Source organism: Sciurus carolinensis, chromosome 6, assembly GCF_902686445.1.
Source record: "Sciurus carolinensis chromosome 6, mSciCar1.2, whole genome shotgun sequence".
Taxonomy (NCBI): Eukaryota; Metazoa; Chordata; class Mammalia; order Rodentia; family Sciuridae; genus Sciurus; species Sciurus carolinensis.
Genome location: NC_062218.1, coordinates 42,135,372 through 42,158,634, shown reverse-complemented (window position 1 = coordinate 42,158,634; position 23,263 = coordinate 42,135,372). Strand labels below are relative to the sequence as shown.

Sequence of the window (23,263 nt, the reverse complement as noted above, 5' to 3'; positions counted from 1 at the left end):
GTGTCCTCACAAAGAGGGTCAATTGGACTTGGATGCATAAGGACAAAAGAATTCTCTGGTGTTTCTTCCTCCTAGGTGGGGGGCAGGGCATGTTCTCTGGGACTCCAGATTATCATGGAATGTGAAGGAGGCCATGCCAGTTTGCCGGTTATAACATTTCCGAAGAGTTTTAGTTCCCAAAGTAATGTATTACTTGACATCCCCTACCTAAGGCAGAGGAGGGATCATCATTACTCATTATCCTGGGCAGGTAGTTACCATGGAGAAAGCAAAGGAAAATCTACAAATAAATGATATGATTCAGTGAAGTCTCACCACTACAGGACTTGAACTCTGTGAAGACCATTAAAATGTTCAAGGAGCAACATGCAGAGAAAAATAAACGAGCAAAGAAGAGTGAAGCAAACAAACAAAGGGAAAACCAAACTTGAGCTAGAGGCTCCATACTCTAGAACCATGTCACAGAAGAGGAACAGCACGCAGGAGCACTTTTGTTCTTGTACATCTACACTGACCATTGTCTTCACAGGCTTGCATATCAACACTGTCATGCCCTCACAGAGATGGTTTGTAACAGACACAGTTCTATGTAAAACAGCCAGCTCCTGTGCATAGTGAAAACATATTAGCAATGTGCTAGGAATACTTTTAAAAACTCGATTGCATTGAGTTTGAATTGTAGAGAGAACATGCAGGGTGAGGAGTAGTCATACCTTCCAGGGCAAATATTCTTTCTCCTAGAGCTTGAACAATGGTGACAAGGGCCAGTTCATCAGAGACGTTGAAAAAATGCTTTTCAGTGGGTTCACTTGCGATTGATTTTATTTCCTCCACAAATTTTTCAGTGCTTAAATTTCCTCGGTTATAGCTGCCAAGAATCTAAGACACACAAAAAAATGACAAGAACATATTTTAACTTCTATGTGTTCAATGAGGATCTCAAGCATATAATTAATAAATGAAAGCATGTAGAGTAGCTTAGTGTAATGCGATCTTTATGTACTTCCACATTTGTGGAAGAATAATATTCAGAATACGAGGTCTAATATTAACTATTAGACACTTCAATTGGTGTAGGAAAACATAAAAGGCAATTTCATATGTGAGTGAAAATGTCTTCTCTTGTACTCCTGTGTTCATGTTTATTAACAGTTGTATCTTTGAAATCTGATAGTTCGAAAGTAATGTCAAGTTTCTGAAAGTCTCTGATATCATTAAGGACATTACCCTCTGTTGGCAAAATTAATCAGCAAGTAAGTTGCTTGATATTGGAATAAGTCATAATCTAAGTCAGTAACTTAGAAAATAAAGAATCTGGGCGTTCCTTTTTGAAACCAAATGCTGAAGACAGGGGGGTTCTATTTTATGGAGAGGAAGGGGAGGCATGAATTATCTGTTATAGTTAACCTTAATTATTTAGGTATTTCCAAACAGGTTTTCTCATTTTGTTTATTTTCAAAGTAGGTTTATTGAAATACAGTTTATACAATAAAATTCATTCTCTTTAGGTGGACAATTCTATGAGTTTTGGCAATTCAATGTAGTTGTGTTATTAGAAATTCAAGGTGTAGAGTAGTTGCACCAAACCAAAAAGTTGCTTCTGGCCATTTGTGGTCAATTATTTTATTCCCACTCCTACCCGAGGCAACCACTGATCTATTTTCTGTCCCTATAACTTTGCTTTTCCCAGAATGTCATATTTAGGAATTCCATCCATCTGTGTCTGGCTTATTTCACCTTGCATGCGTTTGAGAGTCACCCATGTTGTTGTGCATATCAGCAGTTCAGTCCTTTCCATTGCTGAATGGGACTTTGCTGCCTGGATGCATCATCCTTAATCCATTGAGAACATTTGTGCTGTTTTCAGTTTCAGGATATGATGAAATGAAGCAGCTGTAAATTTTTGCACCTAGGTCTTTGTGTGGATGGACATAGGCTAAGGTGGGAGTGCTGAATCTTATAGCAACTAGAACATTTTATGAAACTGCCAACTGTTAACAAATCAGACATAACTTTCCTATGTTCATATATGAATACACCATCGTGAAACTCCACAGCATGTACTACAGCAAGAATGGGACTATAATTAGAATAAGTTATACCCCCTATATATAAAACATGTCAAAATACACTCTACTGTCATGTACATCTAAAAAGAACAACTAACAAAAATCCTGCCAACTCTTTTCCAGAATCATTGCTCTGCTTTGCCATTCCATCAACAGTGTGAGTCAGTGGCTCTCATTCTTGTCAGCATTTGCTATTGTCAGTTTGTCTTTATTCACTTGTTTTAGTTTTAGCAATTGTATTGGTATATGGTAGCATCTTATTTACTTTGCATTCCCCTAATGACTAAAGACATTGAGAGTCTTTCATGTGATCATTTGTCATAGTGTTTCTTCTTTAGTTTGATATCTGTTCAGATCTTCTGTCCATTAAAAAAATGAGTTGTTTGTTTTCCCTTTAGTGAGTTGGGGGAGTTCTGGATATATTCTGGATTCAAGCCCTTTATATGTTTTGCAAAGGTTCTTTTCAGTCTATGGGTTGTCTTTTCACTTTCTTATTAACTGTATAAAGAGCAGAAATTTTAAGCAGTGTGGAGATTCCTTAGAAAACTTGGAATGGAAACACCATTTGACCCAGCTATCCCACTCCTTGGCCTATACCCAAAGGACTTAAAATCAGCATATTACAGAGATACAGCCACATCAATGTTCATAGCTGCTCAGTTCACAATAGCCAGATTGTGGAACCAACCTAGATGTCCTTCAATTGATGAATGGATAAAGAAAATGTGGTATATATATACAATGGAATATTACTCAGCCATAAAGAACGATAAAATTATGGCATTTGCAGGCAAATGGATGAAACTGGAGAATATCATGCTAAGTGAGATAAGCCAATCTCAAAAAACCAAAGGAAGAATGATATCGCTAATAAGTGGATGATGACACATAATGGGGGGTGGGAAGGGTTAGTGTTGGGGTTGGAGTTGGGTTTAGGGAGGGGGGCAGGAATGGAGGAAGGAAGGACTGTATAGATGGAGGGGAACGGTGGGAGGGGAGTGGGGGACGGGAAAAAATGGCAGAATGAATCAAACAACATTACCCTATGTAGATTTATGATTACACAAATGGTATGCCTTTACGCCATGTACAGACAGAGAAACAACATGTATCCCATTTGTTTACAATTTTATAATTAAAAAAAAAAAAGAGCAGAAATTTTTAATTTTGAAGGCCAACTGAGCAATTTTTGCTTAAGCTTTATGCTTTCGTGTCTAAAACTTTAGGTATTTTTGTAAAAATTTCTTAGAGTTTAGTTTTAAAATATGAAAACATTCAAGTTAATGAAAAAATATTTTTAAATGATATGCAAGTTTAAAAATGCAAACCAATTTAAAATCCTAAATATGAAAATAGATACGTTCTAATTCTATTTTTGAAAATGTTTAACTATATGAACATTAAAAAATGGGAAAATTTTATACCATAATCTATTATTTTTAAAATTTCTGTCTAATAGGAGGTTGAATATTTCCACCTTACATTTGCCTGAAAGCATTTTTAAAGTTGTTTCTTTTACAATGAAAATGTCACTTTCATAATAAGAAATAAAAGCTTATCACACTAAAAGCTAATGTGAGATTGTGAATTGAGCACCTATGGTCTGGCAGGCAGCATGATGGTTCAGAATGTTCTTTACTGGAGAGAAGGGGCAGTGGATTTGTTTCCAATTTGTTTCCCCTTGTTTGAGTAGTACCCTCACCCCTTTCCTTTGGAAATATCAGTGCCTAGCACAGAGAAATGCCACATGTCTCCATAGTCAAGGACTTCATGCTAACTCTGACTTCCGACACCACAGCAAGTCACTTTCTTAGCTCTTGCACCTGTTAAGGTGGTTATAAGGTATAGAGTGCTAATATTCGTGATGAAGGGCTACTTTGAAGAGGCATGCTATTAAAGAAAATGGGAGCTATCTCTAAGGTAATCACCTTACCATTTGGGCAGCATTTTGATTTCCTTTTTTTTCTTTTTTTTTCCGGGGGTGCTGGGGATTGAACCCAGGGCCTTGTGCTTACAAGGCAAGCACTCTACCGACTGAGCTATCTCCCCAGCCCCAGCATTTTGATATCTGAAATCATTCTCTGCTAGACTTTAGCCATTAAGGTCTAATCCAGGAGCTTATGAATCATACCAGAAAATAAAAATTCAGTCCCTGTCTACTTTGTTGAAAATCGAGAGCTATTAACATTGAACAGAGACCATTGAACAGAGACACTTTCTCCCACGTTAGCTGTGTGATGGGGGAAGAGAATTAATGGAGAAGATATTAGAAAATTGCTTCAATAGTGAAGGGAAAGACAATGGTTTTTGCTAATACATTGAACAAATCCTCTCTTTTTTTTAGAAACAGTTATCAAGATGCTCTTCTTACAAATGGGGATCTCACCATACCTGGGAGACACATGACCCAGAGTCAAATAGAAAAGCAGAGTCTCTGAGTCTCTGAGTTTCAGAAGAAACATTATGTCTTATATCCATGGTATTCCTCTCAAAACACATGGTGAACTTCTTCTTCTTCTTCTTTTTTTTTTTTTTGTCAATAGTTTTGATGTTAAGGGTTTCTTTTAAATACATATGCATTCTAAATTTTATGAGGCACTTTGAGTCTCTACTAATTTACCTAATTCAGTCTTATAAATTATTTGACATATGCTAGCATGAAAAATAACAATCTTTTCTCCTGGGTTCTTGTTTAGTATATTCTAGTTTATCTGTTGGATTGACCGACCCATTAACTCCCATTTCATTTATAAATTGATGCAGTTGAAAATATACCTAAAACAAATCTAAAGAATGTTGTATCATGCATGATTGAGGTTGTTAATTGAGATGTGAATGTTATCAGACATATAGTGTCCATGTGACAGGACACAGTCAAAGCTTACAGAATAAAATGTGCTTATAGGACAAAAATAAGGTGTGTAAGCACAATATAGGAGTATATATTTTGAATAAAAGTATTTCTGAAGTCAGATTAGAACAAAAATAGAAACCTATTTTGATCCTTCACCCAAGGATCTGATAGCTTGTAAAAATATACTTTCAATGAAGAAGAAGAGGTTTTAAAAAATAGCACTCTAAATTACTCAATTCAAATATGTCAAGCCCAAGCATTTGGAAATCTGCTAATGTTTACTTGAAATAGACATTCAGAATTGAAACTTCCTTGAGGTAGCTGTGTCAAATGTAAAGTGTAAAATTCATTTACGTATAGTACAGTGTCTTTTATTCAAAAAATAGAGGAAATTCTAGGATCCTTTCTGATGTCTCCTTTTCATTTGAATGTTATAGGTGAGATACACTTCACAGCCATTATTATCTAGAATTAGAATCTATAAAATGGACCCCTGCTAACAATGTCTAACACCCTGAAGTGACAGAAATAGACCATGGAGCAGAGAACACAAATCCAACTAAGTACCCTCACCAGATCTGGACGTTTAACAGAAAGAGTCCACAGTTTTGACACACAGTTTTTATACAATCAACGGTCAATGATTTGGGAAGCTATTTTCTGCCAAAACACATCAAATGGTGAGTAAAAAAAGGTGGAATAAAAGGATGAATTCAGGAAATAGCTGAGGCAGAACGTTAGGTTATTCATAAATACAGTTTGAGAAATCCTAAAATCTTTCTTTGTTAATGCACAAATGAGAGGAAGTAAAGAACTGTTTTTATTTCTGAGATTTGCCCAAATAATAATAATGCCAACACAAAAACAAAACAAATTGCACTAGGGAAAATAAATATGCATTAGAAAAAAATAACAAAATAGTTCTAAGTAAAATTTTCCTTTATGTTTTTATTTATACCACCTTTGAGAGCAGTTTGATAAAAATTCACTGATTAAAGTAGGAAAGGAACTCATGAATCTATGGTTCTCCATGAAATTCGTGGAATTATGAGATCTGTTTCTGACTGGATGAGAGAAAATGTGTTATGAGTTCTTAACTAGGGATCCAACAAAGGGAAGCAGTGATTTAAGGGGAGAAAATATTGAAAATATAGTCAGATATAATGTAACATGCAAGATTCATTTAAAATTAAGAAGTCCTTTATTGATATTTTCTTTCTGGTGAAGTTTTCTTAGTGCTGTTAATTTTGATGACATTTAATACTTTTCAGAGTCTGCTTCTGTGGTACCTGGAATGCCAGTCCTTATTCTCTGGGGGAAGGAGAACAAAAGAGACTGATGCTAATCTGGTACACACTGGGCATGTACTGGCTTTGCAGACTAAAGCAATCATCTATATACTCTAAATGTCACCACCATTTGGACATTTTCTCTGAATGAAGGTTGGGTCATGTGAACTATTTTCAACTACAGATGCAATAAAAGTAGGTACATTGTAGCAACAGGAGAAGTAACAAAGGACTCAACTACAATTGGCAAATGAAAATCTATAAAAGTAACAACAGAAGGAAATGAGAGAAGAAATGAGATGATCTACTTTTTTTTTTTTTACATTTTATATGTCAAAGAAAGTAAGAAAATCTTGTAGTTGCAAGTTGTTTATAATCACGTTATCTTAGTTATAAAATAAGGAATAGCTTGCCCCTGAGACACAGTGAATCAATCATGGCCAGGACTTTTATCTATGGATGAATCTTTTTCTTCCTTTCTTACAATGTTCCCACTTTTGAAAGGACAGAAATAGATCTCAGTGATTGCTAAAAAAATAAGATGAGTTGGTGCAGACACTCTGGAAAGCGGTATGGAGATTCCTCAGAAAACTTGGAGTGGACCCACCTTTTGACCGAGTTATCCCACTCCTCAGTTTATATCAAAGGACTTAAAATCAGCATACTACAGTAATACAGCCACATTAATGTTTATAGCAGCTCAGTTCACAATAGCTAGATTGTGGAACCAACCTAGCTGCCTCTCAACAGATGAATGGATAAAGAAACTGTGGTATATATACACAATGGAATATTATTCAGCCATAAAGAAGAATAAAATTATGGCATTTGCAGGTAAATGGGTGGAATTGGAGAATATCATGCTAAATGAAATAAGCCAATGCCAAAAATCCAAAGGCCAAATATTTTCTCTGATAATTGGATAATGATACATAACAGGGGTGGGGGTGTGGGGGTTATAAGAGAACAATGGAGGAACTTTGGATTGAGTAGAGGGAAAAGAGAGGGGACGGGGGTAGGAAAGATAGTGGAATGAGACAGACATTATTACCCTATGTACATGTATGATTATATGAATGGTGTGACTCAACATCGTGTACAACCATAGAAACGAAAAGTTGTACCCCATTTGTGTACAATGAATCAAAATGGAGTCTGTAAAAATAAAACATAAAAAAAATAAAAAAACCAAGGTGAATAATATTTGCTTATTACTTATAAATAAAAGAAATTTTCTTGAAAAATAAGGTAGACAGAACTCTTAGACTTCAGAATATTTTCTCTGAATTTTTAAAAAAATTTTCCCCCCATTTTTAGTGGTGCATTGTAGTACATAATGTACATAATGATAGGATTTGTTGTTACATTTTCATGCATGCACACAATTTAGCTCCCTGATTCTTCCAGGTTTTAAAATACTTAGGATTTCATCATTTCACAGTTGCAAACTTCTAGAGTGAAGGATTCTTAAAATCAATGTGTATCCCAGTGTTTAAATGGCCACTTTGCTACATTTTCAAATTCATTATCTCACTGATTGTTTACCTGGGGCAGGGGAGAGAAATAACATTGCCCTATTTTGTAGATGAAGAAGTTGAAGCTCAGAGTATAAGTAGCTTGTCCAGTTGTCACAGAGACAGGACATGGAGAAGACAGAATTAGGACAAATGTGTTTTAGATCCAAAGTGTAGTGCCTTCTGCCCTTTCCCTGCCCACCCTTCTATTCCCTTCTGTTGTGTTCCTCACTTCTGGGAAATGCCAGTCATCTAGGTTGGCCTAAGTCCCAGGGCAACTGACTAAGAGTTGTAGGTATGAAGATATCATTGTTGACTTAGATCTAAAACTATGCCCTGATTTCAGTCTTAAATTTCAGGGTGAATTATTAATTAGTAGGCAATGGGTTAATTACTACTATATCTTCAGTGTCCCTCCCTCCCTCCCTCCCTTCCTTCTTTCCCATCCCCCTCCTTTCCCTTTTTCTCTCCCTCCTTCCTGTCCCTTTGTTTTTCTGCCTCCTTCCCTAGATTGTTTTTTCTTTCCTTTCCTTTCCTCTTTCTCATTTCCCCTCCCTATTTCTGTCCCTCTTTTTCCAGCTCTTCTCTCCCTGCCTTCTTGAATTTTTCTTCCTTCTTCTTCCTTTCATCTTTCCTCCCTTCCTTCCTTCCTTCCTTCGACTGCGTGTTGAGTTTCTCCTTCCCAACCCTGTTTGTGATCTTTCTTAAAATTCCCACAATATGCTCACAGTTCTCTTCACACCAGCATTTGAAAACCACCTCTAGCCATGTACTTACAGCTATGGAAAATCGCTGGATGTTTTCATCTTCACAGTCTTGGATGACCTTGTTCAGCCGGTGATTGTCATGGGACTCTCCATCTGTCACAATGACCATGACTTTTTTAACTCCCCTTCGGGCACCGCGGGCTTCAGTGAATGCCTCCTTCCTGAAGTGAGCACAGGGGAAGGGAAGCCCATGAAACACCACCGAGGGGAGGGGAGCGACGTGAAAAATCAAACTAACACACTAGTGCTCTGGGTAGCTGGTGGGTTCCCCAAATCAGCATCCACAGCCATTGTTCCAGCCAGGAGGCCCTGCATCCTTGTTTGCAGTGGTTTCCAAGGTGTTCCAGATGAACACCATCTGGTTGGTCACCATTTGGCTAATCAGCATCTAGGCCATATACAAAAGGCAGCAGTACTCTCTTCTTTGGAAACTTCAAAGGGAGACTGTGACCAGAGTGTGCATCAGGTTCAGAGAAGGCCAGGTCTGTAGCCACTCTCCCAGCACCTCCTACCTATTTAAACACTCCTTCCCTCACTCCGCAGGCCTCCTTCCTTCTGCTTCTGGCTGCAGCCTCTGCTTGAGAACTTGCATCCCCCCACCTTTTGTAACATCCATAGAACAGCTTGGAAATCCTCTGCTTTGAGGAGGGGAGATGAGAGAGGATGGAATAGATTGAATATTTGTGGGACTCTGAGGGTTAGAGAGTGTTCTGGGACTGGGGGAAAATGAGACTTAGGAATAGAAGAATGTAGAGGGTGGTGGAGTGTCAGGGGTGAAGTTGGCAGCGTTATGGGGGCAAAGGAGGAAATGGGTCAACTAGGTTTTAGAACACAGACCACTGAAGGTGGAGAGGGAGGAGGTGATACGGAGAGAAAGAAAAAATGCTATAATCTAACCACAAAGAAAGGAATTTTAATTTAATTCAATAAGCATTTATGGAGAGAGACAATAGGGGAAATGGACATTTGTTTCTTTTTATGTATTCTATACACACACACACACACACACACACACACACACACACACACACATTTCCCCCCTCTATTGTTTCCTTTTATTCAACTCACTTTACTCTCTGGAATCCTGGAAGAGATAAGGGGATGATGATACATAATGGGGGTGGGGGCAAGAGAAGAATGGAGGAACTTCAGATTACATAGAGGGAAATGAGGAGTGGCGGGGGTAGGAAAGATAGTGGAATGAGACAGACATCATTATCCTATGTACCTATATGATTACATGAATGGTGTGAATCTACATTGTGTACAACCACAGAAATGAAAAGTTGTACCTCTTTTGTGTACAATGAATCAAAAGGTAGTGTGTAAATATAAAAAAAATAATGTATGAAATAATGAAATAATGAGAGGATTTCATATCATACTTTATTTTGAAATAAAGTGTAGCAATCATTGCACTGAATGGTCCCTTTAAATATTTTACTCTGATCATAAGAATCCAAAGCTGCAGTTAGGATATATATGTCAAAGAAACACCTTTTTTTCTGAAATTAATATTCCAAATGTTGTACAATTGCTGTGAGTTGTGCCTTAGATCCACAGGAAAAGTACAATAGTAGGTATCTTGGATCAAGGTTAAAGATCTTAGAAATGTGGGCAAAGTGATTATTTTTTCCTTTAAAAGGATTTAGAGTAAATACAACAAGATATTGACAATGTCAGTTTCACATGATGGATACACAGGATTTTGTTTATGATTCTTTAAACTATTTTTCTTAAGTTTACGAAAAGAATGAAGAAAATGGCAAACTGTGTTTCTCTACCCTGTTATACCTCACAAAATCTTTTTCCTTGACCAAATTTGAATCAAATGCCTCTGAATCCTCTTCTAGACTAGGCTCTGACCTTCAGCTTTGTCCTTGGTCCATGTAGTTGAGTTTTAACTTAGGCTGCTAAAACCTAAAGTGATCTGACCCTTTTCTGGTTCTGAATGCTTTTTGCTCAAATGCACTGTTATTTTAATTCGTATAGTTTTTTTTTTTTTTTTTTAAACAAGTAAGGAATAAGTCTTCTGCCCTTGGTTCCTGACACATAACTCCAAACTCCTTGGAATTTCCTGGATGGTGGGAGGGTCTTTTGTTCTATGAGGCGACTCTTGGTGAGCTGCTAGGTGGGGACTGGCCCAGAAGGACCAAGCCATGATTAAAAACTTTTATTTATACCCCAGTCCCCCCTATTCTCCAGGAAGGGGAAGGGGACTGCAGACTGAACTGTTAATCAGTCATGCCTATCTCATGAAGCCTCCATAAACCCCCCTGAGCTATGGTGCTCAGAGAGCTTTCAGGTTGCTGAACACATGGAAGGTCATACACCCAGAAAGGGCATGGAAACTCAGAGCTTCCTTCCCCGTACCTTGCTCTGGCCATCTGCTGCATTTAGCTGTGCCTGAGTTCTATCACTTTATAATAAATATAAGTACAGTGCTTTCCTGAGTACTGTGAATTACTTTAGCAAATAATCAAACCCAAAATGACATTAAAGGAACTTCTGGTTTTTAGTCGAGCTGGTCAGAAGGTGTGGGTAATCTGGAAATCTACTGACTACAGTTGGCTCCTGAAGTCTTATGGGACTGAGCCATTGACACAAAGGAATTGGACTGATTCTGGTTGATGTCAGAAGTAAAGTGAACTTGTAGCTGGTGCCAGAGAATCGGTCAGTGTGGAAAAGAACTTACTCATCTGGTGTTGAAACTGAAGCACTGAAAGTAGAGAGCAGAGAAGGAGTTTTTCCTACTCTTCACCTGCCTTCAGCAAGAATCATGTTGAGTCAGTCCAGCAAGACTCACCCTAGCCTCAATATTTCCTCCAAGTAATTTTCCATCCACTGACTCTCTATTCTGCTCCGGAGTTCTTGTATTCCAATCTGATCCCAACCTCTCTTGCTTACTACAAAGCCCCCATTGCAGTGGTCCCTCTTGAATCGAGTCTCCCTCATCATCTTTAACAAGTATATGAATAATGTTTCTTTAACGTACTATATGAATAGATTTTTCTGACTTCTTTCAATGTATGAACAAATGTGAAAACAGATGCCAAAATCTAGACCTTAAGAGAAGTTTGGACATGGATATCATGAAATTCAAACCTTTTGCCAATTTTAATTCCTTAGAGGACTGCCAAAGCTTGCTAATTTTCTTAAAGGTCAAGATCATAACTAAACTAAATGAACGTCAGTTGAAGGAGATGATTAAAAGACTGTTCTTAAAGAAAATCTGGTTGTTCTGAAACCAGGGTTGGATTATGTAATGGAAGAATATCCACTGGCAGAGCTCCTGAGTATAACCTTTCGGTCTCAAATATATTCCTTAATAAATTGTCCTTGTCTCCAAAATACCAGTTTCCAATGTTCTTTCTCAGAATTAAGAAATTAATTAGAAATTAATCCCAAGGAAATTAATTCCTTTAAGAATTAAAATATCCCAGGGAGGTTAATTTTTGGGGGGCAAGAGAATCTAAGCCTTACATTAAAATACCATAAGCCTATTATCAGGAATGAAGGTTTGGTATAAGAAGAAGTGAAAATGAAAAAAAAAATATATTGCAGTGGGAACCACTGAAAATAAAGATAATGGATTCTAAGAAATTTAAAATGTTGTTTGCACCACATCCTGCCTGAAAGGAATAAAAACCAATTTAAAATATGCTTAAACATGAAAACCTAACGTATGAGAAAAATACTTAGTGCTATATCACTACACTTTTAGAGCATATTCAAAATTCAACAAATTCTGTGTCTTAAACACAGACTCTTTGTGAAGCATGTATGCAAAAACCACACAGAGGAGTACTGTTTAGAGTGGTATTTATGTCAAAACAAAAGCAGTCAGAATATTTCTTCAATTAGTTTTCAAAGATGAATATTCATTCTTAAGTAATTGCTTTTGGAAAATGCACAATTCTTTGTAGGCTCAGAGTTTTCAAAGAACGCTCAGATAACTTTGAATGTGTGGCCACATTTAGTCAATTACTGAAGAGGGCACATGCAGGACACCTAAACATATGAATGTGGTGCATGCAGATTGGTGATCCCGCAGGCAGGTAAATGCAAAATGATCCCTTCTATTGGTGGTTATTTTCTCATGGGTCCTCTATAACCAAACCCATGCTTTCCTAACATCTATGAGTCTGAAGCTACACATGAAATTTTAAATATCTGGCTATCCAACTCATTCTTTCTAGTCTCTATATTAACTACTTTAATCTCCTTATGACACTAATTTTGACAGGCAAGTGACCCTGGGCAATTAACTCTTCAAAATCAGGTGAAAGTCCAGCGACTAAAGGGAAGGATTCTTGACATGAGTCAAACTGCTTATTAGATTTATTGTGAATTGAGTATTGTCCAGTTTTTGTTTAGAAGTTTGCTAGGTTGGATAATAATGAGAGGAAAAATAGCAAGAGATAAGAACCAAAGGAAATTGGGGGAAAATGCAAGAAATAAAATGTGCCTTCGTAAGACAGGACAGTGTGCTCTGTGTTCTCCATGAAGAAATCTGCAGGAAGGAAAAAGGAAGGAATACAAACTGGAGAGAATTCAGAGTAAGAAAGGAAGAATGCAAAGCAGTACATATGATGAAACCCTTTTCATTTCTCTCAAACTTAGTACTGAAAATAATTTCAAATAAGACAACATTTAATTTGACCTCTTAAAAATTCTTACCTGATAGCTTCAATAATCCTGAATCAAGCACTAAAGATACATGGACAAACTAGAATATGAATATATATTGAGAAGGAGTGGACTATATTTTAATTCATTCTTTGAGATTCCTACAAGCTAAAAGCAAAGAATAAATAGGAAACTGTTAACTAACATTAAGTCTAAAAAACATGATGGAATAGACAACAGTGATTTAAAAAAACTGATTTTCCATCCTATCAATTACTATTTCCTATAATACCAGGAAAAATAAGAAGGGTTGTGAGACTGCATTATAGAAAACTTGATTTTCTAGTTACTAATCTGCTAAATTAATTTGAAACAAGAGGTCATTAAATATCACCAAGGTAAATGTTCAAAAGGCAAAATCATGAGCAGTTATTTTGCATAGTCTTTTACTTTGTTTTTTATTTTATCCAAATACCTTGCTGTATCTATTCCAAGGGCTGTCATAGTCTGGCGGCCACCTCTCTGGACAATTTGTTTTGCTGCAACAAGTACCTCTTCAGTTGATGAATACTTATTGAGGTTGAACTCATGGGTTACATTTTCTCCATATTGCACAATTCCAACCTGAAATACCAAAGTACCATGAGTTATACATTTGGTAAGGTTCACTTTCAGTTTTCTCTAGTTTAGACATGGAGGTCAGATAAAACACATTTTAGTCTTTCAGATGAGTCTAAAAAAAATCTTTCAGTACATAAATCCTTTGATAGATGTTGCCACCCACAGCAACAATCCCATGGGAAGGAATCGGAGGTGGACTGGGAATGAACTTTCTGGGCTGCTTTCTTGCTTGCTTTTAGAGGAAGAGAGACTTTGCTTAGAGGAAGAGAGGCTTTGCTTAATTTTAGAGGTGCTACCCTTTCAGAGAGGTTATGCATTCAGAGGTCTACTGCTTCTTAGAGGTAGGTCGCTTCTTGGAGGTGTGGAGTGCGGCATGCAGCCTGTGGCCTGCAACCTGCAACCTAGAGGTGTGTTCTTAATCCCGCATTCTGCGAACTGCGATCTGTGACCCTCGCCCAGGTGAAGAGAATGTCTTATATACCTAAGGCAGCCAATCAGCTTAGGATTAGCACAATTGGAGCACACACCACGGTACCAAACAAGAAAGAATGAGGACTGATACCTAAACCAGACAGAGACACATCGAGGAAAGAAAATTTCAGACCAATATCCTTAATGAACATCGACGCAAACATTCTCAACAAAATTTTAGCAAATCGCATACAAAAATATATTAAAAAGATAGTGCACCATGATCAAGTGGGTTTCATCCCAGGGATGCAAGGTTGGTTCAACATCAGGAAACCAATAAATGTCATTCACCATATCAATAGACTTAAAGTCAAGAATCACATGATTATTTCGATAGATGCAGAAAAAGCATTTGATAAAATACAGCACCCCTTCATGCTCAAAACACTAGAAAAAATTGGGGTAGTGGGAACATTACTTAACATTGTAAAGGCCATCTATGCTAAGCCCATGGCTAATATCATTCTAAATGGTGAAAAACTGAAAGCATTCCCCCTAAAAACTGGAACAAGGCAGGGATGCCCTCTTTCACCACTTCTATTCAATATCATCCTTGAAACTCTAGCCAGAGCAATTAGACAGACCAAAGAAACTAAAGGGATACAAATAGGAAAAGAAGAACTCAAACTATCCCTATTTGCTGATGATATGATTATGTACTTAGAGGAACCAGGAAATTCCACCAGAAAACTTTTAGAACTCATAAGTGAATTCAGTAAAGTAGCGGGATATAAGATCAATGTACATAAATCTAATGCATTTTTATACGTAAGTGATGAATCTTTGGAAAGAATAATTAGGAAAACTACCCCATTCACAATAGCCTTGAAAAAAATAAAATACTTGGGAATCAATCTCACAAAAGAGGTGAAAGACCTCTACAATGAGAACTACAGAACACTAAAGAAAGAAATTAAAGAAAACCTTAGAAGATGGAAACATCTCCCATGTTCTTGGATAGGAAGAATTAATATTGTCAAAATAGCCATACTACCAAAAGTGCTATACAGATTCAATGCAATTCCAATTAAAATCCCAATGTACCCTACAGAAATAGAGCAAGCAATTATGAAATTCATCTGGAAGAATAAACCCAGAATAGCTAAAGCAATCTTAGCAGAAAGAGTGAAGCAGGGGGTATCACAATACCAGATCTTCAACTCTACTACAAAGCAATAGTAACAAAAACGGCATGGTATTTTTTTTTATTGTAAACAAATGGGATACATGTTGTTTCTCTGTTTGTACATGATGTAAAGGCATACCATTTGTGTAATCATAAATTTACATAGGGTAATGTTGTTTGATTCATTCTGTTATTTTTTTCCCTTCCCCCCACCCCTCCCACCCCTCTTTTCCCTCTATACAGTCCTTCCTTCCTCCATTCTTGCCCTCTTCCTCCATTCTTGCCTGGCATGGTATTGGTACCAAAATAAACAGGTAGATCAATGGTACAGAATAGAGCACACGGACACAAACCCAAATAAATACAATTTTCTCATACTAGACAAAGGGGCCAAAAATATGCAATGGAGAAAAGACAGCCTCTTCAACAAATGGTGCTGGAAGAATTGGAAATCCATATGCAACAGAATGAAACTAAACCCATATCTCTCACCATGCACGAAACTAAACTCAAAATGGATTAAGAACCTTGGAATCAGACCAGAGACCCTGCAGATTATAGAAGAAAAAGTAGGTCCAGATCTTCAAATGTCGGCTTAGGACCAGACTTCCTCAACAGGACTCCCATAGCACAAGAAATAAAAGCAAGAATCAATAACTGGGATAGGTTCAAACTAAAAAGCTTTCTCTCAGCAAAGGAAACTATCAGCAATGTGAGGAGAGAGCCTACAGAGTGGGAGAAAATCTTTGCCAATCATACTTCAGATAGAGCACTAATCTCCAGAATATATAAAGAACTCAAAAAACTCTACACCAAGAATGCAAATAACCCAATCGACAAATGGGCTAAGGAAATGAACAGACAGATCACAGAAGAGGATCTAAAAGCAATCAACAAACATATGAAAAAATGTTCAACATCTCTAGTAACAAGAGAAATGCAAATCAAAAACCACCCTAAGATTCCATTTCACCCCAATTAGAATGGCAATTATCAAGAATATAAGCAACAACAGGTGTTGGCGAGGATGTGGGGAAAAAGGTACATTCCTACATTGCTGGTGGGGCTGCAAATTTGTGCAGCCACTCTGGAAAGCAGTGTGGAGAGTCCTTAGAAAACTTGAAATGGAACCACCATTTGACCCAGCTATCCCACTCCTTGGCCTATACCCAAAGGACTTAAAATCAGCATACTACAGAGATACAGTCACATCAATGTTCATAGCTGCTCAATTCACAATAGCCAGATTGTGGAACCAACCTAGATGCCCTTCAATTGATGAATGGATAAAGAAACTGTGGCATATATATATATATATATATATAATGGAATATTACTCAGTCATAAAGAATGATAAAATTATGGCATTTGCAGGCAAATGGATGAAATTGGAGAATATCATGCTAAGTGAGATAAGCCAATCTCAAAAAACCAAAGGACGAATGATCTCGCTGATAAGTGGATGATGACACATAATGGGGGGAGGGAGGGGTTAGTGTTAGGGTTAGAGATAGGGTTAGGGAGGGGGGCAAGAATGGAGGAAGGAAGAACTGTATAGAGGGAAAAGAGGGGTTGGAGGGGTGGGGGGAAGGGAAAGAATAACAGAATGAATCAAACAACATTACCCTATGTAAATTTATGATTACACAAGTGGTATGCCTTGACTCCATGTACAAACAGAGAAGCAACATGTATCCCATTTGTTTACAATAAAAATTAAGAAAAAAAAAAAAAGAATGAGGAACATCTGTTGACCACTAGCGCAGAGGAGACATTACCCAATCAGGCAAAAGGTCCTGAGAGATCACGCCGTGTTAACACTAATTATGCTCCACCTCTTGCCCCATCGCCAGCCGCCATCTTAGGGTTACTTAAACATGTCTCTACAGATAGAAATAATCAAGACCATTCTATGGACATGAATAACCAGAAGAACAAAACTGGTTTATCTATTACACAAGGTTTCCTGAGTGATTCTGGTAGGTGTAAACATAAGAATGGTGTGTTACATTTCTGTCGATTTTTTTCAATTTACTTTTTTCTCTAGTTTATCGACATGATAGTAATAGAAGTCGCTGTATGATCAGACTTCATAAATGAAGAAACGGTTTTATTAAACACTCACTCCCCATAGTGAAGGGGTAGAAGAGCATCTTGTGAAGATGTGTATGGCTTCTCCCAGGGGCTACTCCTTCTCAAATGAGCCCCTGAACACCCGCCATTCTTTAGCCACCCCCCACTGCTACCTTCTGCGAATCAAAGGAGATGCTGAAATGCACCGGAGTGCATGATAAAACATAAATGGATAATATTTTAACAGAAGCAGAACATAGGAATTCTCCCTTAAAGATGTTAGTTGTGTAATATAATAAGAAAGAACTAGAGAATGTATGTAAGTGAGAGATGAGGAGTGTATTATAAAGTGAATGAAAACGCAACCTGCTCAATAGATTGGCTCTCTTCTATGAACATAGATGTTGTCCAATATCCTTTACCATCTGTCCCAAGACCGTATGTTACTTAGAACAAAGATGACCAGAAATACCTTTGAGAACCAAGTAGAATAATACCAACTTAACACATAAAACATCAAAAAAATTCATGTGAAAATATTCATGACACCAATTCAGGTTATTATCTTGATCTATAATTACATGTGATGGATATTTTTATTATCTTTTGCATAGTTTCTTTTTCTTTTTTTTTTTTTTGGTACCAGGAATTGAACCCAGAGGTGCTTTACAATTGAACTACATTCCCAAATCCTTTGTATTTTTTAAATTTTGAAACAGGGTCTTGCTAAGTTGCTTGGAGCCTCTTTTAGTTCCCTAGGCTGGTCTCAAACTTGTGATGCTCCTGCCTCAGCCTCTGGAGTCGCTGGCATTTCAGGCATGTGCCACCAAGACCAGCCCTTCTGCATAGATTTAAAATTCTTTTCTCCAATGACCTTAGAGCTTTTGATTAGTAAACCAGGGTAACACTGGATAATTATTAAGAGGAATTCATGTAGGTTGCACATAGTCTTTGGTATATAAAAGTTCAGTGTAAATAAAAGTGAAATGATTTTGTCTCCAAGATAATCATTATGCCTAATTCTAGGTACCAAGGTAAATAAACACTGCAGTGAAAGTTAATTGCTCATCCATTCAGAACATTTTACAGAGTTTGTTTTGTTTTTATTTCCCTGCGTTTTTATTTGTTTAAGCAAGAGACTAAAGAATATTTGAAATTTTTCACTGTACTCCAGCCATTATTCTTGAAAGGTTTTGCAAGTACCTGGGTAAACTACTGGACACTGTTGTCTTTCATTTCTTTGACCTCAGCATCGGAGATCTTTTCTCTAACTCACCTATGCTGTGGATTCCCAAGGTTTTGTCCTTGACCTTGTCACCTGGAGAAGCTGCAGCCCCTCAACTCAACTTCTAGTGTTCCTCTTTCTGATCATTTACTTCAACTCATTTACCTAGTACACCTAATTGATCAATTTCTTGGCCACATCAGGACTGCAAACCTCAAATAAATTCATCAATCTTATTTTTTCTTTTGGTACTTAGCCTAGATTTCATGGTTCAATGTCTATAATCATTTACTTGCAACAAATTAACTCCTTTAACCTTTTTTTTTCCCTCCATTAACTCACTTGGCTAACATCCAAGTGACTGGTTAAATCCAGCCCTTTTCTATGAATGTACTTCTGTGACACCAACAGTTGCCAGGCAAATGCCACACAACTGGTCTCCCTTTACAATTAATGACCATGGATTTCAAATGGGGTTGCACATTTGAGCACTGCCCAACAGTCCTACTACTTTGAACTAATGAGTGTACATTGTTCCCATTTATTGATTTCAATCAAACTTGTGTCATAAGCTGTTAACTCCTCAGGAGAAAGAGAGCATATCCCTTACACATGGGGAGGAGAGCTCATGAGGGGAGGTGGAGCCCTAAAACCAAACAAGGCTGCTTTGTGCTGGATGTGTGTTGATACTGTACATTTGCAACATGCTTCACGTATCTTACAGAAGCTGCTATGAACCATTCCATTATCTGGATAAATAACACTAAGAATAGTGAAAATTTAAAGCCCTGCTAAGTTTTAGAGATCAGTGCCATATATTTTTCATCTCCATCTACCATCCATCTATTATCTATCTATATTATCTATATTATCTATCTCCCTCCTACCCTCCTTACCATGTGTCTCACTTCTATTCTCTATTACAAATTTATTCTTTGTAAATGTCAAGATACTGAAGAAAGTAAAGCTGTTCTCTCGTCTCACCTGTATACTTAGAGTCTATTTATTCCACCTGAGACTTTCTTCAGCAGTCTGCCCTTAGAGTCTGTGTTGTTCAGTTTTTGGCTGCTATGAACAAAATACCTGGACATGAAAGTTTATTTGGACTCACAGTTGGTTTCAGAGATCTCAGTCCATGATCTGCTGAGTCTATGCTCTGGGTCAAAGGTGAGTGCATATGGTAAAAGGGTATAGTGGAAGAAGACTGCTCCATTCCTGCAGCCTGGAGGGGGAAGGGGCCACAGAGAAGGTGAACCCTGCCAGGCACACCTCTAGTGACCTACCCCCTCCAGCCTTGCCCCACCTGCCTGTAGTTACCACCCAGTCCATTCAAACTAGGCTGGACTGATTTGATTACAGCATTTACAATTCAATTCATCCCTGAATGTCTCTGCATTATCACAAGAGCTTTTGAGGTACACCTCATATCCAAACCATAACAGACTCCTGGACTGCTTTTTGCCCCAAGCACTTAAGGAACCAGAATTTCCAGGAATCTCTCCCTCTCCATCCCTCACTCTGTCTGCAGGCAATGCCTGAGTGCAGAGAACAAAGAAGCTGCCCCTTGACTCAGGTTGGAGTTTCCCTTTCAGATTAGGCTGAGGCCTGGACTTCTTCTGAAACCACACCCCTGTTGCTACCCCAATTGACTTCCCCAAATTCCTTCCTATTTTCTATTGGAAGTTCTTCCTTAATAAATCATATCACGTGCATCCTCTAAGAGGGTGCTTCTGCAGCATGGAACCTAAGGCAGCTATCATCTATGTTCTCTCATTCCTACCTCAGCCCAGATCAGACACCATTGCCTTAAACTTGGAGCATAGCAATGGTTGGTCTCTCCACTGATGATCTTCTTCCTTCCATTTCTATTCTCCTCAATTTTTCTATATATTACTGGAAGATTAATTCTGACATTCTATATTCATCACATCCCTTTCCTGTTCCAAAACCTCCAATCACTTTCCATTGTCTATGACTTTGAAATATGCTTTAAATGAGAACATTTTAAAAGAAAACAAATAAAACCTCAAAATGCTTCTTGAAATATGAGGTTCCTTCAAAAAAATGTTAAAATCCAGTTTTTCTCCTGTGAGTCTGGTCTTACCTTCTCTATTCACCCTTATCTTAGAACTCCCAGGAATAACTGTAACCTTACCAAATGCTCTTCCCTGTCTTCCAACTAAGTTAAATTATATCCATTTTCCAAGATTTAATTCAAGTTCCACTTTCTCTATAAAACTCCCCTGACCTAGTTATAGCCCTTATTGCCCTTCACCTTCTCAGAGGTCTGAAGTGGACTGTCAGGGAGTCTGTGTGCTTCATGACTGATGGGTGAGCATGGTGTCCCCCTGCTGCATTGTAAGTTCCAATGCTGCAGGCAGAGGTAAAGAGTGTGCACTCTGCCTTACTTACAAATTCTTCGATTCTTTGCTGTTGCTCTGCTGCTCACAGCTGACCCTCGTACATTCCAGCCAGATGACTGTAACACTTCACATGAGCAAGTAAAGCTGATATAGCAGGGAAATAATGATAAGCAGAAAAAAGAGAGCTAAAAAGAAGTGTGGGAAAAGAAAAGAGGGGGAGTAGAAACCCAAGTCTCAGGGAAATGACATCCAGTGCAGGTCCCTGGCTGATACTGGCTGCTCGTTTCCTTGGAAACCAGACAGAATAAGGCCTGCTGTGAGTCTCCCCCAGAAAAGGGTAACATTTATTAATTTCCACTACAGGGAAAGGGTCAAATCACAAAACAAACACATGTAATACTGTGCTGAGTATTGGTGAGATCCAGATCAATTGAAATAGTTTCAGTCCCTCCTTAGCTTATAATTTAAGGTAGATGCAACAGATTGATAAAAGCATATGTGTATATATGAGCAGAATTGAATGAGAATTAAAGATAAAAAGTGAGCCAGGTGCTGAAGACATATTGGGAGGGGATGGGAGGAAAGAAAATCATGAGCATATTCACTCTCTCACTTTGAGAAACCTCATGGAGGTGGGAGATCCAGTTTTCTGAATAAGGTAGCTAGGTTAAAAAAAAAAAAACAGGTAACACAGAATAAAAAGACAAAGAGAGGAAACAAAGTGGTTTTAAGACTGGAAAAATGCCTCAAGGATGATAATTAAATGAATTTAAGCCATTTTAGAAATTGAGAGAGGCACAACAGGTAATCATCACATTTGACCTAAAGTCTTCAGTTGCATTGGAATGGTACAAAACCCAGGGAGAGCGGAGGAGGGCTGGTGAGGGGGGATGCACATGGAAGATTCCAGGAATCTTGCTAAATGGAAAAAACTAAGCAAGATGGCAGCCAAAAGAAGCAACTGGGTTAGAGGTGGATTTTTTCTTTGCGGGGGTGGTACTGAGGATTGAACCCAGGGATGCTTAACCACTGGGCCACATTCCCAGCTCTTTTTTCTATACTTTATTTAGACAGGGCCTCACTGAGTTTCTCAGGGCCTCAATAAGTTGCTGAGGCTGGCTTTGAACTTTGGATCCTCCTACCTCAGCCTCCCAAGCCACTGGGACTATAGGTGTGCACTATGGCAGCTGGCTGAGGTGGACATTATTTAGGGGAGAACTATGGTATCAGCAAAGAGTGAACATAGTCACATGGACTATTGAAATACAAAGCAGGAATAAGTAGTCACATGTGGAAGGATGACTCTTTTACAGAGATAACTGGAAGGGATGGGTTTAGTTCCTGGAGAGACTTAGTTACAGACGACACAGCCATGTAATGACAATCTAAAACCAAAGAGGCCTGAGAGACAATTCAGGCTGTAGCATAAATCAGGCACACAATTGGCTAAGGATTTTTGTTTCATGAACAAAAATTTGTAACACTTATTGGAATTTTCCACATAAGTATATGATTATAATCCTAAAAAGGGATTATAATCCCCCCCTCCAAAAAAAAAAACTAATACTGTCTTGCAATTTTCCCCAGGGAGTTCTAGCACCCCTTCATATATTAATAGGCATGGTTTTAGAAAAGAATTCCATGTGAAAAAAATCTTGGAAAACAGCAAGTAAAACATACATGTATCTTTAGGTTGGGATTCCCCTCCCCCTCCCATCCCTTTTCTCTTTTTCTCATCTATAAAAAAGTGTCACAGTGTCACAGATTTCAAATGGTGCAAAAGAGAACATGTTTCTCTTATTCCTGTCTCCAACTGCTCTCTTTTGAAAATATTCTCAGTGTCTTTAATATGAAAGTGTGCATTGTGATTCACTCAGTGGAAGAAAGACATGATGTATTTTATTCCTACTTAGGGAATATTTTGTGGGGAACATATTCTAACACCATATAGTATGGAAATACATTTCCATACTATGGAACCATACTATGTTTTCCATAGTATGGAAAACATTGATATACAATAGGAGTTACCTACTTGTAAAGGTCAATTAATTGTTTTGATTTCATCATTTTTATTATATTTATGATATATCATTATGTATTTCAGTTATTCAAATATAAGATTTTACCTCATTTCACTTCTTTACCTTTTTTTCTTTCATTCCTTCTTTTCTTTTCTTTTTTTTTTCTTTACTTTTCTTAGCTCCTGGGAATCAAACCTAGGGTTGCTTTACCCCTGAGCTGAATTCTCAGCCCTTTTTA

The 23,263-nt window shown here is 37.8% G+C and overlaps 1 protein-coding gene across 1 annotated transcript in view; it reads right to left on the bottom strand.

Annotated features, from left to right (window-relative positions):
* The window catches only part of Itga1 (integrin subunit alpha 1), a 152,248-nt gene that overhangs the window by 49,364 nt on the left and 79,621 nt on the right, over positions 1–23,263 (bottom strand). Inside the window, exons 7-9 of the mRNA XM_047554870.1 lie at positions 13,598–13,746; positions 8,504–8,654; positions 714–879 (exon numbers count right to left, since the gene is read on the bottom strand). Of these exons, the coding sequence (XP_047410826.1) occupies positions 714–879; positions 8,504–8,654; positions 13,598–13,746 (466 nt within the window). The remainder of the gene's footprint in view (positions 1–713; positions 880–8,503; positions 8,655–13,597; positions 13,747–23,263) is intronic.